The sequence below is a fragment of the Wyeomyia smithii genome, chromosome 1 (assembly GCF_029784165.1).
Source record: "Wyeomyia smithii strain HCP4-BCI-WySm-NY-G18 chromosome 1, ASM2978416v1, whole genome shotgun sequence".
Classification (NCBI taxonomy): domain Eukaryota; kingdom Metazoa; phylum Arthropoda; class Insecta; order Diptera; family Culicidae; genus Wyeomyia; species Wyeomyia smithii.
In genome coordinates, this window is record NC_073694.1 from 33,592,374 (window position 1) to 33,609,338 (window position 16,965).

A 16,965-nucleotide genomic window follows, 5' to 3' on the forward strand; every position below is an offset into this window, starting at 1 on the left:
CCGTCAGTGATGCCACTGGTGTTGATTAAGGTAAGCGCGCACACCCACAAAGACATAAACCGTTTTGCGAAAATAAGTTAGTAGGCAAAAAGCTCCCATGATGGCGCATGAGTGCAACGTTTCGAATAAGGACGAAGATTTTTCAGGATTTTTCTTTGAAGAGGCATGTCTGTTTGTCTGTGGTAAAGGTCTTAATTTTGTGTAATCTCGATTTATATGATACTGAAAAAAATCATTATTAAATGTAATTTTAATAAACAGCATTTCCACAGAATAGCAAATGGTTTCATGGTCGGTGATTGCCCAGTTTGTAGTAAGTGTACAAATCTATATAGGATTTCTATATGTTATATAATACTACTTGTCGCCTCGTGAGAGATTTATTTATGCATATCATATCAAGCCACTCAGTTTCATTATAATACAATTTTTCATGTTTTCGAATAGCTAACTCTCTAGTTTAGTCGCGTTCTTTACAGTAGTGACGTATTACAATTTTACTTACCAAAAATTAATGTGTGAAGCATAAACATAGGTATCGCCGTTTGGAAAATTGAATTCATTTAAAGCAAATTTTCCATACCAATGCTTACAAAAGTGACGACTAAAATCAGCTTACCACCCCACCACAATAACTCGCAGAGTAGTGTGATTTATAATTGAAAACCAAAAACAAACATTTACCAACACTGATTAGGGTTCGGAACTTGACATATCAATCATACCGATTTATCATATTTTTCTCCAATCTCGCACCCCCCTTTGACCTGAACTTAACCCGCGCGGGCAAACAACCACTGACTCTAACCATTCAAAACACGAACTAATCAATCACACTTAGGAAGACAATGGCCGCGTGGTGGTAAGTTTGTGTGCTACTTTGTATGGAAACTCTGCACAACCAAGTTTGAAGGGAAAATGCGTCATTCAAAAAGAAAAAAATAAACATGAAAAATAATTGTACCAATTTGCAAACAGCAATCGAAAAAAAAATGATTCTTTCCCGACTTGAAAAACTGGTTCAGCAGATTGGCAGAAACTGATTTCGCGACTAGTCGCGCGTAGTTGTTTGACTTGTACCAATAGAGTATTCCATAGAAAAAGTTTGACGCAAATCGCTGTTTAGAAAATGTAATTTCTCGTTGTACAGTTGCATATTCGCGGTCGTTCCATTTTCACTCCCCATCTCCTCCACCTGCCGCCTCCCATTTCGATGCTTTCATCTGCTTGCGCTGGCTTCGTTGCCGTAGAACTTTTGGAGCGAGAATTTTCATTTCGTGTTCCATCCAACGCTCACTCAGTTCAGTTGCATTACGGGGAAGAAACGGATTTTCTTGAAATCATCGACCAAAACTAAACAGGACACACCTTCAGTCCCAGGAGCAGCTACTAGGTAATAGATTTCCGAAAGCACAACTGAGGGGATCTGTTTGATCATCAACTGTAATTGAAAAGTGGACTCGATTGAAAGCTATGCAGAGAAACGAAATTAGTATCCTGATGACGATGTACGAGTAGAGCTAGACAGAGCTGGTGGGGCTTTGATCTAAATCAGTTAGTTACCGATTTGATTTGGGGCATGCATTTGCTCAGGTATGTGGTAAAACATGTAGCTTCCTGTCGAAACAAATCTGCATACGGGCTGGGTAGGTGAGCAAATAATTTAATGGGGACACGTGTTTTAGGTAAATGCTGGCACAGTTTTGGAAATCGTTAGACAGCATCCAGAATTAGTGCGCTGCTTTGCTATAATTCCATGCATAAATTTGTTCCGCTTCATGTTGACTGTTCTGAACTAATTGCATTCGATCGGAATGCAAGGATACCAAATATGCAGACCAATCTATTTTTGTTTTGATACAAACATTTGTTCGCTAACAGATTTGCAACAGACCTAAAGGTTTTTCCGATGATATTTTGTGTTACGTTCAGTGCCACTAAATTTTGGAGAGCATCCAAGAAATAGAAAAACCTGGTGCAATTCATTGTAAATCTGATGAAAATTTTATTCCTAGTATACGAACGGAACTCATTTAATTGTTCTCTCAGCACACGCTACGCATTCAACAAAGCTGCCGATTCTTATAATTTCCGATGGTGAATTGGCAACCGTGGTCAAAAAGGCAAATTAAAAAAAAAAACAGAAGAGTTTGTGCCTAAATATACAAACGCAGGTCCACTGTTGGACTGAGGATGGAAGAGTGGATAAACCTTTAGTGAATCCCTTTCCAAAAGTGGACCACCCGCCATATTGTTGTATTGTGTGCAGTTCATAATGCACGATTTTAACCACATAGTGAAATGGTGTGATACACCAAGACGTTCAATTTTACCCGACAAAATGTTGTTATCACCACGGTCAAACACTCCTTTCAGATCCGTACAGATGGTATCCACTTCCATCCCGCTCTCTATACTTTTTATACAGTGCACTCGAGCAATTTAGTCGTAGTCAATCTACCTGAGTAAAAGACATGTTGGGCTGTTGAAATATATGACATGAGCTCACAGGATAAAATGTTGGCTACTAGTTATGGGATAGGCGGTTTCAAGAATCCCATGATTCATAATGTAAAGATACTGGATTGCGAGCAATTGCATTCATTATCCGTCGAAGAAGGAAAGAAGAAATTTCTCCCTTCGGAAATCCCCTTTTGGGTAACATTCGCCGGATCCGCACTGCCGAACTTCTTTTGGACAGCGTTCGTCTGCCTGTACGCCTGTTTGTACCACATTGCATTGCCAAAACTGCAAGCAGTTGGATCACACAGCCACCTACTGCTGCAACAATGCACGCTGCAGCAAATGCAAAGGCAATCATGCTGAAACCGTTTGCAGTGGAGATGTTGCCTACCAAAATCTCAAATAATTATGATCCACCGGATAGGGAAGTTATTCTTCTGTAGTTCGTAACATCGTGTTTTTTTTTCCTTTTTTTACAAATGGGAAACATAATCGACTTCTTCCAGCCATTAGGAAAAAACCCTTGTAGTAGCGATTTGATCAAAATCATTCTTAGCGGAAGCACGAAGCACGATGGCACATCTTTTCAAAATAATAGCTGGAATACCATTAGATCCAGCTGAAGAAGAAGATTTAATTTTTTCTGTGGCTTTATTTACATCTTCGTCCGAGAAACTTAACTTACTTAGGTTTACTATGCTGTAAGGAACGCGACAAAGGGCACTCTGTATTTGAGACGTATTTGCAGAAGTAGAACTCAATTCGTTCGAGAAATATTTTCCAAATGAAGAGCCAATAACATTAAGTGTTTTCGCACTGTCATTTCCAAGAAACATGCTGGTAGGAAAGCCCACTTTCCTTCCGCTTACTGTTTACAAATGACCGAAAGCGTTTTGGATTTCGTTTGTGCTAAAATTGGGTGCGTAGCACGTGTTGAGAGTAGAGAAAATGGTTGCAAGTATTATAATGTTTGCATACAGTAGTGAACGATAGCTTAGTCAATGTGTTGCGTAGTCTATGGTAAATGCGTATTTAAGCTGTTCGTTGTCAGGTTTCGGCCGGAGGGTGAGACGATGGAATAAGGTTAATAAATTGCTGCTTTAGTGTGTGTTCGAAATATTCCAGCAAATTAATTCAATTTATGCGAAAACTCAAGAGATTTTCAGAAAACTTTTATCGGGAAATATTCTTTCCATCTGCATCAGAATTACAGATTGTTGCCACGATTATTTTAAGCAACTTCCACAAAAAGATTTTTTTGTTTTTCAAAAAAACCGATTAGGAGCTATTTTATAAAATCGCTAGACGATGACTAAAAACTTTGCCCTAGAACTCTAACTGGAGAAATATGACTAATAGCTTAAAACTAATGGGGTTACAGGAAAGGTACATTTTTGATTACATCAAAACTTTTGGTCACCCTGACTTGTGATAATATAAAAATAAGCGCTCCACCATATGCAACAACTCATTAGCTTCTCTGCTATCGCTGCGATAAGAAGCAAATGAGCATTGCTCCGTTATAGATTTACCCCTACGAATTGGGACAATACTGCATTGTATGCAGACGGTACGCGTGCTTTATTTTGTGATTTCGGTACCAGTTCTGTAATGTAAAAAGTATCCAGCAGACGGAACAGGGGGTTGTTAGACCCTAGTCTGCCGGAGGAGACTCCTGATTGCGATTCATGCCCAGACGCTCACCGGATTAATCCAACTAGCAGCCAGGAAGGAGGGCGCGTAGACAAACGATCAAATAAGTCTTGTGATATATTTTTTTATTGTTATTATTTTTCTTCAAATACCATTGCCTTTGTTAAATTTTATCTATCTTATTTTGAAAAATTGTTCTAAAATTCAATATATATTACTTGAACCCACATTTACCCATATTTGCGTGCTTGCGTGCGGTAGAGCAAAACGCTCCCGCAAAACATGGACAACATGCATGTGGATGTGGAAACAAGTGGGGACGAGATTGAAATCTCCTCTTTCAGTTCCCCTCTACCTTCCCCTTTAGCTTCCCATGAACCTAACTCAGTACCGAAGGCCCCGAAAGTATTGGTGAAAGCATACCTAGATGCCATGAAAAGTACATTCATTCCCTGCCAAGGACGATGTAGTTACCGAGAAAAATTTCACTGTCCATGACAGTTTGCGTTATGGGGTAGGCTGTTTTAAGAATCCCATGATACAAAATGTAAAGATACTGGATTGCAAGCAATTGCATTCATTATTCGTCGAAGAAGGGAAAAAGAAGTTGCTCCCTTCGGATTTCTTTCGGGCAATGTTCGCCGGAACCATACTGGCGAACTATGTCTTGTTGGACAGGGTACGTCTGCCTGTACACCTGTTTGTACCACGAGTTATGCATTGTGAAAATTGTAAGCACTTAGGTTACACAGCCACCTACTGCTTCAACCAGGCACGCGGCACGCGGCAGCAAACGCGGAGGCAATCATGCTGAGACCGCTTGCAGTAGAGACACTTTAAGTGTTTTTTTATTGCGGGGGAACTCAGCGTGAGCTTACGGCATGTCCTGCGTACAAACTGTGCGAGGAAAAAAATGAAACGTTCCTCTAAAGAACGATCAAAGCGCTTTTTCGCAGGAATGCTAAAGAGAGCTGAGCCACCCTCGACAGAAAACATCTTTCCTTTTTGCCAATGATGAGGGTACACTTGACGATCCCGTCGAAGGATGTTCTTATGCCAGACCAGAAGGTTCTAGGGAGCGAAGAATAATTTACTCTACTAATCTTTCTCGCATAGGTTGTATGATAATCTCTAGCGGAATGACCAATAGGCCAAAACAAAAAGAAAACGGTGAAAAAAAAACCGAAAAAAAACAGATGAGTCTGTGCCTAAATACACAAACGCAGGCTCGGTGGTTGTATTTTTACTTGTATTTATGTTTATTAATTTATATCAACTGACCTTTTTGGATTCAATTAAGTGGGGTGGGTGGGAGAAAAGGAAATTTTTTAGCTGGGAATTTTCTCATCTCATTTCTTAGATATTTAACATTGAAAAAAAATTTCAATATCGACAATTTCATGTACATGCCTGTGCTTTTCTTCATTAGTCGAAAAAGTGAAATTTTGACCACTTCGAGGCACTTTTTCCCAAAGTCCGTAAAAGCTTAAAATTTTGAACAGAGGGTTTTTCTCTGAGATAAAGAAACTTTTGAGCACTGCTTGTAAGCGAATTTCGAAGGTCATTTTTTATACAAGGCATTGCCACCCTGCTCCATAATATAGCAAATGTTACCTAAATAGAACGAGCTAGTGAGACGTATACAGATAGCAAGCAAATCGAATCAGTGAACTCCGAGGTTTCTGTTTGCTTGAACAATGATATGAGAATAGTGTTGCTTGAAGGACAGTTGCGAGTTGAGCAGTACCCACAGATCTTTTATTACCGACACTCTTTCGAAGGTTTCCCTAGATATGCAATTTTTTGCAGACCGCTATGGAGCAAATGATCCGAAATAGTTTGAGATCATTAGAATAAATGAGTTTGCAACCATCGTTCCAATGACGTAACAAATATCGCTGAAAAAAGTTTAAAAAGTAGTGGTCCAAGGTTGCTTCCTTGAGGAACACTCGACAGGTTAGCGAAGCTATCTGTCTAAGTGTTGCCTTATTTAGTGTACAGTGTGCCGTCCATGAGGTACGATTTAAATCACTTAGTGAAATGGTGTGATGCACCAAAACGTTCAATTGTCGCCAGCAAAATGTCTTGATCGACACAGTCAAACGCTGCTTTCAAATCGGTATAGATCCTGTCCACTTTCGCCCCGTTCTTTATACTTTTTATACAGTGCACTCGAACAAGTTAATCGTAGTCGATCTACCTGGGTAACAGTAATAACCGACCACCTTCGTCTGAAGCGTATCTGAAGAGTTTGCCGCAGTTCGACTTAGGTTTGACACCTTTAAACTATTCGCTTCGTGATGTGATGATGAAACTGCAATCTATCGATGGTTACAAAGGCGCTGGTCCTGATTGTCTACCACCTGTCTTCTTCAAAAACTGTGCAGAGTCGCTTGCATTGCCTGCAAGGATCATTTCCTATAGAAGCTTTCCCAGTGCATGGAAATCAGCGGCAATCGTTCCCGTTCATAAAGCAGGTGGTATTTACGACGTAAAAAATTATCGGGCTATTTCCATACTGAACTGCTTACCGAAAGTGTTCGAAAGCCTGGTTCACTATACCCAAAAATTCACCACATTATATCCGAATGGTAGCATGGCATTGTCAAAAAAACGTTCTACGACTACTAACCTGATGGTATATGTTTCTTTGCTTATTAGCGCATTGGATAAGCGCCAAAAAGTCGATGCTATTTACGTTGACTTCGCCAAAGCGTTCGATAAGGTGCCCCACCTTCTGCTGGTAACAAAGCTACGGAAAATGAGTTTGCCGGATTGGCTCACGAAATGAATATCGTCGTACCTCAACGAGCGCGGCGCGTTTGTACCTATCGGCGGAACGTGTTCATTAACGTTTACGTTACACTCGGGTGTGCCTCGGGGAAGCCATCTTGGGACTCTATTGTTTATTCTTTTTGTCAACGACATATGTTCAACCATACAATCTCCCAAATACATGTTTGCCGATGATCCCAAATTTTTTCGAGTAGTTACATCTGCTCTTGACTGCTGTTCTATCCAAGCTGACATTGACACCTTGTTTAGCTGGTGCACTATTAACCCATTCCCGGCGGAAAAAATCAATTTTTACCTCAAAAAATGAACTTAAAACTCTTATTACTCATAAACTATATGCACGATTGACACAAACTGTATTGCATATTAAAGATCAATCTGTTCTCTAACCATACTGAATAGTTTCATCGTGCAAATTTTCAAGTATAATTGTTAAACTTAAATCAATGTTAGAATGGCAGGTGATGCCATATGGCATCACCCGCCGAAAATGGTTTAATAGAATAGAAGTAAACGTGCGAAAGTGCAACGTGGCTTCGTTCTGCAGAAAAAGGCATAAATTGTTGCCTACTAGTTGTGGGGCAATATTAATAGAGCAGAGGTTAGGCAGATACCTACCGCCGTATTGGTGGAAATGTTGCATGCTTACCATATGTACGCGCCTAACATGAAATTCGATCAAAGCGCTCGGGGATATTACGTCACAAAATTTGTTTTGAAAATTGCAGTGCGTTCATTTATGTGAAGTTGACGGAGTGCATAGTTCTTGAAATGCCGTTTTGCTCAATAAAACCATGTGAAATTTCTTCATAGAAGATGCAAAGTTTGTGTGTTCCCAGCACTTCAAACCGGAAGGCTTCGAATGCCGGTATCTTGTCGGTCATGGTGAAGCAATAGTCATTTAATATATTTACTCTGGTCTTACTAGCAAAAACATTACAGCCGTTCCAAATATTCTTACGCTACCTGAAAGAGATCCGTCTGTAAAAAGTCTGCGATTTAAACATAAGACACAGGCGGAATTATTAGCTAATAATTGATAGTTGGTTGAGAAATCCAGAGACAATTATAAGGAAGATCTCCCACAAGAAGTGAGCAGGTGAAACCATCGCAAGAATGGTTCGATTCATCGAATTGCATGAACACATCTTGTGACTGGATTTACAATAATGCAGAGATAACTGTGTTTAGTTATGTTAACATGTTAAAAAAGTCTGTTTCAAATTTTAAAAAGCAATTTCCCGAAGTGTTTCAAGAAAGGATCGAAAAATATGTTGCTACACGTATCAACATTGGATCAAAACACATGAAAAAAGTATTCTAGAGGGAAATATTAACAAGTACAAAACAATTAAGACGAGACCACGGTAATTTTCGAAATCGTTGTACAGTCACAGGAAAAAATATTCGAGACTCCATCCGACATCGTTTCGAGAAAATAGCAAGAAATCAAGGCACTTTGCAGAATAAAAATTGATTAGGATTCTTGATTTATTTATGTATTTTTTTTTTGATGGCGTATTTTTGGGAAATCTTACCCGAATAAAATCTATGTTGAATTTCGGATGGAAATTTAAAATTAAATTTCTTGGTGTTGTGAATAACCCGAATAATTCGCTAACCGTACTGTTTTCGCTTATAACTGTTCCTCTTCACCACATGTTCAAAAATTGATTTCCAATACAACAAGAGAAAATCTTTTCTCAAAAGTTGTATTTATTGCTTAAAATCCTGTTTTATCAAGTGCGTTGTGATGGAGCCTTCGACGTTGTGACGTAGAAGCTTTCAGCATCAGGTTTGTTTACTATGTTTTCGTTACCAAGGCAATCAAACTCCTTCTTTCTCCTAACCTGTCAATCTATGATCATTGGTTGTGGGGTAGGCTGTTTCAAGAATCCTATGATGCAAAATGTAATGATACTGGATTGCAAGCAATTGCATTCAGTATCCGTCGAAAAAGGAAAGAAGAAATTTTGCCAACCGATGAGGGTACGTCTGACGATCCCGTTGAAGAGTGTTCTTATGCCATACCAGAAGAATCTAGGAAGAGGAGAATAATCAACTTTCCTAATCTTTCTCACAAAAAATTCTGAAGAAAAACCGAAGCAAGTCCCACCCGGTTTTAATTTCAAATCAAACCAGGAGTACGTTAATTGGCCTACTGACTGGACACTGTCCGAGTAGGTATCACCTTAAAACAATAGTAAACTGACAGATGACATATGTCATTTCTGTAATTCTGAGGTGGAAACCTCGGAACACTTACTGTGACAATGCAGCGCATAAATTCAGCAAAATCTACATATTCTTGAAAAAGGTGTCCTTACGCCTAACGAGATATGGTCTGCTGAACTAATGAAGATAAGGAACTTCATCAAAAAAGGGCATACCTTCTTGGGGTGAAATGCAAAGTCTTGGTGCGACTATCACTGATACCCATAGTGATGGAACGAACTGACAGTGCTTATAAATTAACTTGGAGTAAACCACAAGTCATACCTCGATATAAGGCAACTTTATTTTTATTTTCGTTACGTTATATCACCATCATCTACCATTACCTATCAGTATTTTTAAACCATTCTAATGCCCATTGAGGACAATTTTCAACATGCAAAAAAAATTTTTTTAGTTGATACAAGACTGTTGGTGGTTACTTACAGATGCGCGAAAACTTATTTCCCATCACCTATCAGTATTTTTAAACCAATCTTATGCCCATTTAGAGAAAATTTCAACAAGCAGAATTTTTTTTTTAATTGATGCAAGACTGTGAATTCTTACTGAAGGATGCGTGAAAACCTATTTCTCATCACCTGCATCCAAAAATTGATGGAGAAAATTATCCTCTTACGGTTAGTCAAATGGGTCGAAACAAACGGCTTACTCTCAGATACTCAATCTGTATTCCGCTGGGGCAAAGGAACGAACGACTGCCTAGCGTTGTGTTCTACTGAATTTCAACTCGAATGGGTCGGAAAGAACAAAATGGCTTCTGCTGTCTTGGAAATTAAGGGAGCTTCTGACTCAATCCCTGTAGAGTTTTTAACCGAGACTATCACCGAAATTGAATAATTTTTTGCTTAATTTGTTGTCAGAAAACCATCTGCAATTCTCGCATGGCAATTCGAAAACTTCCCGAATTAGCTGCTTAAGTGCCAGGGCTCATGTCCATACTTATTTAATTTTTACGTCAACGAATTCGATGAATATCTTGCAAACTCATGCACGCTAAAACAGCTAGCAGACGATAGCGTAGTATCTATTACTGGGAGCGAGGCTAACGATCTGAAAGGACCATTGCAAGATACCTTAGACAAGTTGTCTGAAGGGGCTCGTAAGCTGGGTATCGAATTCTTCCCGGAGAAAACTGAGTTGGTCGTTTTTTCTAGGAAGCATATCCACTCGTGATTAAAATCAGGTTTTTGCATCCAATGAATTACATTTCATAGCATTAACGATAAATCCATTCATTGAAACGTATTTACTAATGATATATCATGAAAAGTCTGAATGGCGCTTTCTGCAAAAAACCAATATGAAAAATGATCCACTTATGTGCTATAGATCCAGAAATGGAGGCGATTGGTGTATTATCCACCAACAAAATACCAAGCGTAATTTTCGCTTCAGTTCAATATGCAGAAAGTCTCCTTCGAAAAAAAATACCGCGCTCTGCTACTCGCAATCCGAGAGAAATAACAAACTATTGAAATGATGGGAAAAGGCAAGCCAATTACTCGCTTCATTGAGTTCTATTCATACATACCAGGGATACTTCCACCGTCTGACGGATCTGTATATAGAGTGTATTTCGATCTTCCGGCATGCATATGAGTGCACACTTGAATGCTCTCATTCTCGTTTCGAATCCGGGACGGTAGGAGTCTGGGTGTGGAGGGACGAAGTTATTATTTTACTATGATGTGGCACAAACCGCGTGTCTCGGGTTGTTTCTTCCCTAGCAGAATCTAAATAGTGAAGTTATCCAGGTGAAACACCCTCTGATGAGAATTTAATTATGCTTGAGAAAGTCTTCTCAATCATTTTCATTTTCAGAAATAAACTGCGTTTTACCCTAACTAACCTTTCGAGAGCATAACTCCACGCAACGTGAAAAAAACTGCGTCTAGCTCGAACATAAAAGTTGGAAAGTGAAAAGGAATATGTGCTTCAGTTATTTTGTATAATAATTACACTGCATTCGTACAGAAACTACTCTCACAATAAATCCCACTGGCAAAACTCGTACCAGCCAAGTGGTGATACTGATTTATTCCACTACACCATATGTGCACGCGTGCACTTTTATGCTATGACTAGTAATTAAAGAAACGAGGTTTCTCTCGCACAGAAACTATAGTTTCATTTTAAAAATAACACTTTGCTACATGTGAGAAACCAAAGACGCATGGAAACAACTTAGTAAACGCTAGACTCCATCTAATTGCTAGATTAAAATTAACACTGAAGATTACGCGATGACTAATTGCTGTACTACAGAGCATAAATTTCACAACTCATTGTCTAAGCGAGTTTCTCAGGGTTCCTTTTCCTGTTTTTCGTGCCATTAGATGATGATAAATATGACGAAAGCTACTTTTTTCTAAAATTTACGGTTGAAATTTTTGAACAACATTCTAATTAAAATGAGTTTAGTTCTGAACAACATCCCATAAATATAAGTTATAATGTCTTCTCATTAGTAGATATATTTCACAAGTCAAGAAGTCAAAAAGATATATTTCACCATTCCAAGAGCTTCAATCCTCATTTTCATTAGTTCCGTATGCAATTTATTTCAGAATCATGCTTATGCTTATCGACAGATCAATTCAAATAGAGTTGAAATCGCGTGTAAAAAATTATAGCCAATTATGCTATGATAGATCAATAAAAAATTAAACAGGCGATAGAACATCAACGTGCGCTAACGCGCCACCTTCATAACAAATTTTCCACCAAATTCGATTGCTTTCGTGTGTTTTGTATGCTGTATTGATGTGCTCATTCGATGTTCCTTTGGGGTGGTCAATAGTACTAAACGGCACCTGGAATACATTGAATTGGAAAATGATTTGAAATTCCACCAGTCTGCAGATTATTTCAAACAGTTTGGCCACCCTCCTCGCCTCTATAAGCTCGCTGTGCCGTTTTTCGTAGTATTGTTAGTAGTATCGAAAATTGTTTTTGTTGTTTGAAGATTGTGTGTGTCGACACGCTTGATGTTGCCACTACACCTAGGGGGTTTTCTATCGCCACCAGGCTGTGGGCGCAAAATCTGCTCGGCTTGGGCCAATCGAATTAACTCACATCAATTCTCTATCTCGTTTCATGCACCGCTGCTCACACAGCCATTTCCGAGTGCCACGACGAACGGTTCAAGGCCTACAATGCGTCCTGCTATTTGTTTATCTCCTACCCGGAAGTGGACTGGATGACGGCCCAACAGGTCTGCCGAGGGATCGGAGCCCAGCTGGCATCGATATCGACCGGCGATGAGCAGAGGTTAGTAGTGAGTTGCGGTTTATCCGAATTGTAGTAGCGCTACCCGGAGTGTGCACAACATGCAAGAGATGACGAGAAGGAACGGTGCACCAGTGTGTGAAAAAGGATCGGATTGAAACATTAATAGTATTGAAATTAATGGTTGCGGTTGTTGTTAGCGGTTCGGCTGCAGTGATCCGCTCGAATTGGCTCGCATATGCCCCAGGAAAACAAACCTTGCATGTGATTTATTTTTGTTATTTCGTGGCTTTATTTTGTTTTATTATTTTTAGCCGTTTGTTTTATTTTATTTGCTCTTTTGGATGAATAATGACAAATAGTTATTTTCTTGGTTCTTTTGTCTTTTTGTGTCCTTTTATCTGTCCTTTGTCCCATAACACTGGTTGACGAAAAACAACATTTTTTCCTATCTACAAAGATAAAAAAAGTCAGATACTTGATTTCATCGAAAATTTGGGTCACCCTAATTATTAATATTTTTCCAGTAGCCGCTTTATCATATGCAATAACTTTGCAGAAGAAAGTTTTTTTCTAAAATGTTGCTATCGAGCTTTAGATCCAAATTTCCCCCTATATTCGGTTTCTGGACTTTTGTGCAGTCGCATAGTAATTGCTCGCCGGGTTCGTCGCGTCAACGTTATGTTTACGAGAAAGCTCATTTAAGTCTCTGAAAAATTGTTGGTGGTAAGGGGCACCAGAACTCACCGGAATGGGTAAAAAGTTATTATCTTTAATTTTTTACAGTATGAGCATCTGTGTTGTCTTCTTGAAATTCCATTTTTTGCTTGTGATTTTGTGTGTGTATGTTTTTTTTGATTTTTTTGTGATTTCATGTCTGTGTTTTTCTTGTTAGACTTCATGTTTGTAAGTCTTTTTGTTTTTTCTTTGCTTTTTAACTATTTTACCTGATCAATTCGTTTGACTTTCGGTTTGTGTTTAATTTTTAACTTAATTTTTTTTATATTTTTATTCTTTTCTAAAATTTTGTTTGACTCTATGATTGTTTCTGTACTTTGAATATTTATTTTTTTTACTGTTAACTTTCTGACACTTCGACCTTATGAACTTTTGACTTACTGATCTTATGAATTTTTGGCTTTTTGATTTAATGTCCTTTTATATTTTTGATTTCATGATCCACTTCTTGATATTTTTACTTCTTAGTTTCTGCTTTTGATTGTTTTTTTTTATTCCTCGTATTTTTTTTTGTTTTGAATTTCTTCTTGTTTACTTTTATTCTATATTTCTATCTGTTTATCATTCTGCTATCTCATATTCTTTCCTCTTGTTTCATGACATTTACCTTTGATAATAACCTTGATCTTTTTATATTTTTCAGTCATTTTTGTCAATTGCACCGTTTTATCGTTTTGTCTAATTGTCTTTTTATTATTTTTATCATTATTTGTAATTTATGTCTGTTTGTCTCTTCGTTTTTTCTCTTTTGTTTTCTGTATTTTGTTAAAAAGTTCTGGGTTTTTACCTCTTCGAATTTTTATCTTCTGAATGTTCTAACATTTTTTCTATGCTTACTGCTTAAACTTTCCTTGATATTGAAACCTTCAGTGTTTCTAACGTTTTGTTTATTTTGAACGTTTTGAATATATGATATTTTGATGTTGTGACTATTTATATTTAATACTATTTATTTTTAACCGTTTTAATTTTTTCAGTTGTTGACTCTATGACATTTTATATTTTCGACTACTTCTCGAACCTTTCGAAGCCTGTGGACAGAGCCGGATTTACGATTGTGGGGGCCCGGGGCCCAGTTTACAGTGGGGGCCCCAGAATAAAACAAACCCGTTTTTTTATCGTACGAGTTAAAAACACTTATTTTCCATTGAAAAGTTACCAAAAATTTGCTAGAATTTTTTCTTACGAGTTTTTTTTTGCAGAGAACTTATTGATTGAATAATCAACATTCAGCTCCTTCAGAATATTGTACTCTCAACTTAACAATGCTAAGTTTGACAGCCTTTCACTCTTTATAGTCGTACGCAACCTATTTTCAATCAGTTTCATCTTCGATAAAGACCTTTCTCCAGTTGCGTTCGAGATCATTAGGCTCAAATAAATAAATGTATGCAACTGCTCGAAATCCGGATTTTTTTCTTGATATCTGAAAAATAAAAACCTACCGCAATTCGAAAAAAATGCGATCCGCAAGCAAAAATTTGCACACAATTTGAGAAAGACTGCGCAAATATAAGGCTACGCTGGCAATAATCTACAGAACCTAGGAAAAAAACTAGGGGTAAGCGGGGTAAGACCGCCCCCTTAAGCAATTCTGTTTATAGAAAAAAAAGTTGCAGCTGCAATTTCATTTTTTCTTCGCTATTCAAATGCGGTTCTTCTATTCAATACCCGCATTTAAAAAATAAGAACTGAAATATTTTTGTTTATTTTCCAGTTTTTTTTCTCAATTTTTAAAAATTCATTGAAAATGTGCAGATCTTTTTCATGCGGGGTAAGCCCGCCCACCCGCGGGGTAAGATCACCCACCATTTTTTGAGGATAAACAATATTTTTAGGGCCGAAACAGTTGATTTTATCGGTATAGTGTCTCTGACAAAGTTGTAGATGGTATTTTTTTTCTTTTTAAATAAAATATACACTGTGAAAAATCTAAAAAAAAATTTCTAAGTTTCAACTTATTTTATTTTCTGATTATTCAAGTTCAGATCAATGTTTAGGTAACTTTTTTGGTTTTCAAAATAAATAGATTTTTCAGAATTGGGGGTTTTCAAGATATTGAATTCATAATATACCTATCTTTAAGCTAAAAATTAAAACTCATTAAACCTGTCTGTATGATTCTTTTGAAGACTTATTATGTATAGAAAAATACTAATAATTATTCTTTCGTTTATTCATATTTTCAATTTTCTATGTTTTTTTTTTGAAGAACAAAATTATCAACGACTCTATACACCAAACAAACCGTCAAAAAAAAAATTCTTCACAAAAATTTAGCTATTAATATTTCTATTACTCCATGATCCAACAACCATAAAATTTTAGCTTACCTTTTTTAGATTTTACAGGCAAAAACATATTTTTTCAAATAAATTTGAAAAAAAAAATATATTTTTAATTCTATTTTTATACCTTTTCTTTGAATTTTTTTAGAGTGTGTATTTTTTTCGGAGGTAAAAAACTACTATTTTCAATTCTGCCGGAGACGTCATACCAATCAAACGAACCGTCATGGCTCTAAAATTATTTTGGTTCATCAACACCATTTTCACACATGTTTACTTTTTTCAAAAATAAGTTTCGTTAAAATATATTACTAGAAAAGCTTCAACCAAATCGAAAATGGTCGATTAACATCGATGTCTTATGTGGCTTGAAGTTGCTTTACTGATCCTGTAAATATTCCCTTTGTAGTGTCGAGGCATTTGGGTCTTGAAGTAAAACAACAAGCAGTTGGATACGTGGCGGTTTTACCCCTTGTATAGTGGGCGACTTTACCCCCATACACATTAACACATTACACAAGTGGAACATTTTCATATTTGACCGAAAAAGTAGTCAAAATTACAAGATTACTCACGGCCTTCGATGTTCCCGAAAGAAGATAGATTCAGGCAAGTGATTAAACGTATATTCACGAACAAAACAATAGATTTTTAGACTGAAAAACCTTAAGTCCCGTTGCCGCAAAACAATAGCGCATTGACTGGTTGCCAGCTGAAAGGTTGTTTTTGATTATTTCTGCGACCGTTCGCGCACTATCAAAACAGAAAAACGTGCAAAATGTTATGTAATTATACTGTGATAGACACGTTAAAGAAGTTTTTCAATTATTTTATAACTTGGTAGTAAAACTACAGTGGGCGGTCTTACCCCGCAGGGCGGTCTTACCCTGTTTACCCCTACACACTTCTGCAGGTCAATAAAATCTGCACACGGACTCTGAAAATCTGCATTTTGCAACGCAAATCTAGTATCCCTGATTCGGACAGGTAAACTTATTTTCGGAATCAACACCAATGTATTAAAAAAACTTGTGGATTATCTTCTTTCCTGCTTGATTTCCCATGCGCGCTGGTTAGATTCAAATGGTGTGTTAATGTGTGTCATTCCAAGAGAATCGAAGGTGAAATCTTATGGATGTGGTTGTGATATTGGCGCTCGCGAAAAAATAACACTGAAGGAAAGTTTCAGATTGAAATGGTCTGTTCAAATTTTCTTACTGTAAATTGAACTTTTGATTGAATCTCATTTTTGATAGAGAAAAGAACTTTTTCTCATTTTGTGGGGGCCTCAAAAATGTGGGGGCCCGGGCCCCCTGGGCCCCCCCCCTTAAATCCAGCTCTGCCTGTGGACATTTTAACTTGTGAACAAGTTTTTTCTTAAAGACTTTTTCACTTTGTGACTTTGAGTCTCTTTAACTTCTTGTTGGTTGGACTTTTTGGCCTTTAACATTTTACGTTTTTCGACTTTTACTTGTTAACTTTATATCTATTTAATTTTAAAACTTAAAATCTTAGAATATTTGACTTTTTAAGTTTGAGGCTATGTGATTTTACTACTTTT

The 16,965-nt window shown here is 37.4% G+C and overlaps 1 protein-coding gene across 7 annotated transcripts in view; it reads left to right on the forward strand.

The window, feature by feature from the left end:
• Window positions 1-16,965, forward strand: part of LOC129718573 (uncharacterized) — a 310,807-nt gene that overhangs the window by 236,060 nt on the left and 57,782 nt on the right. For 5 of the 7 annotated variants that reach the window (XR_008726972.1, XM_055669465.1, XM_055669469.1 and 2 more), the window contains exons 9-10: window positions 842-862; window positions 12,267-12,420. Coding sequence is in view for 6 of the 7 variants with exons in the window: in XM_055669465.1 (XP_055525440.1) it covers window positions 842-862; window positions 12,267-12,420 (175 nt within the window). In the remaining variant the exon portion in view is untranslated. The remainder of the gene's footprint in view (window positions 1-841; window positions 863-12,266; window positions 12,421-16,965) is intronic. The other 2 variants (XM_055669466.1, XM_055669470.1) reach the window with 1 other exon arrangement.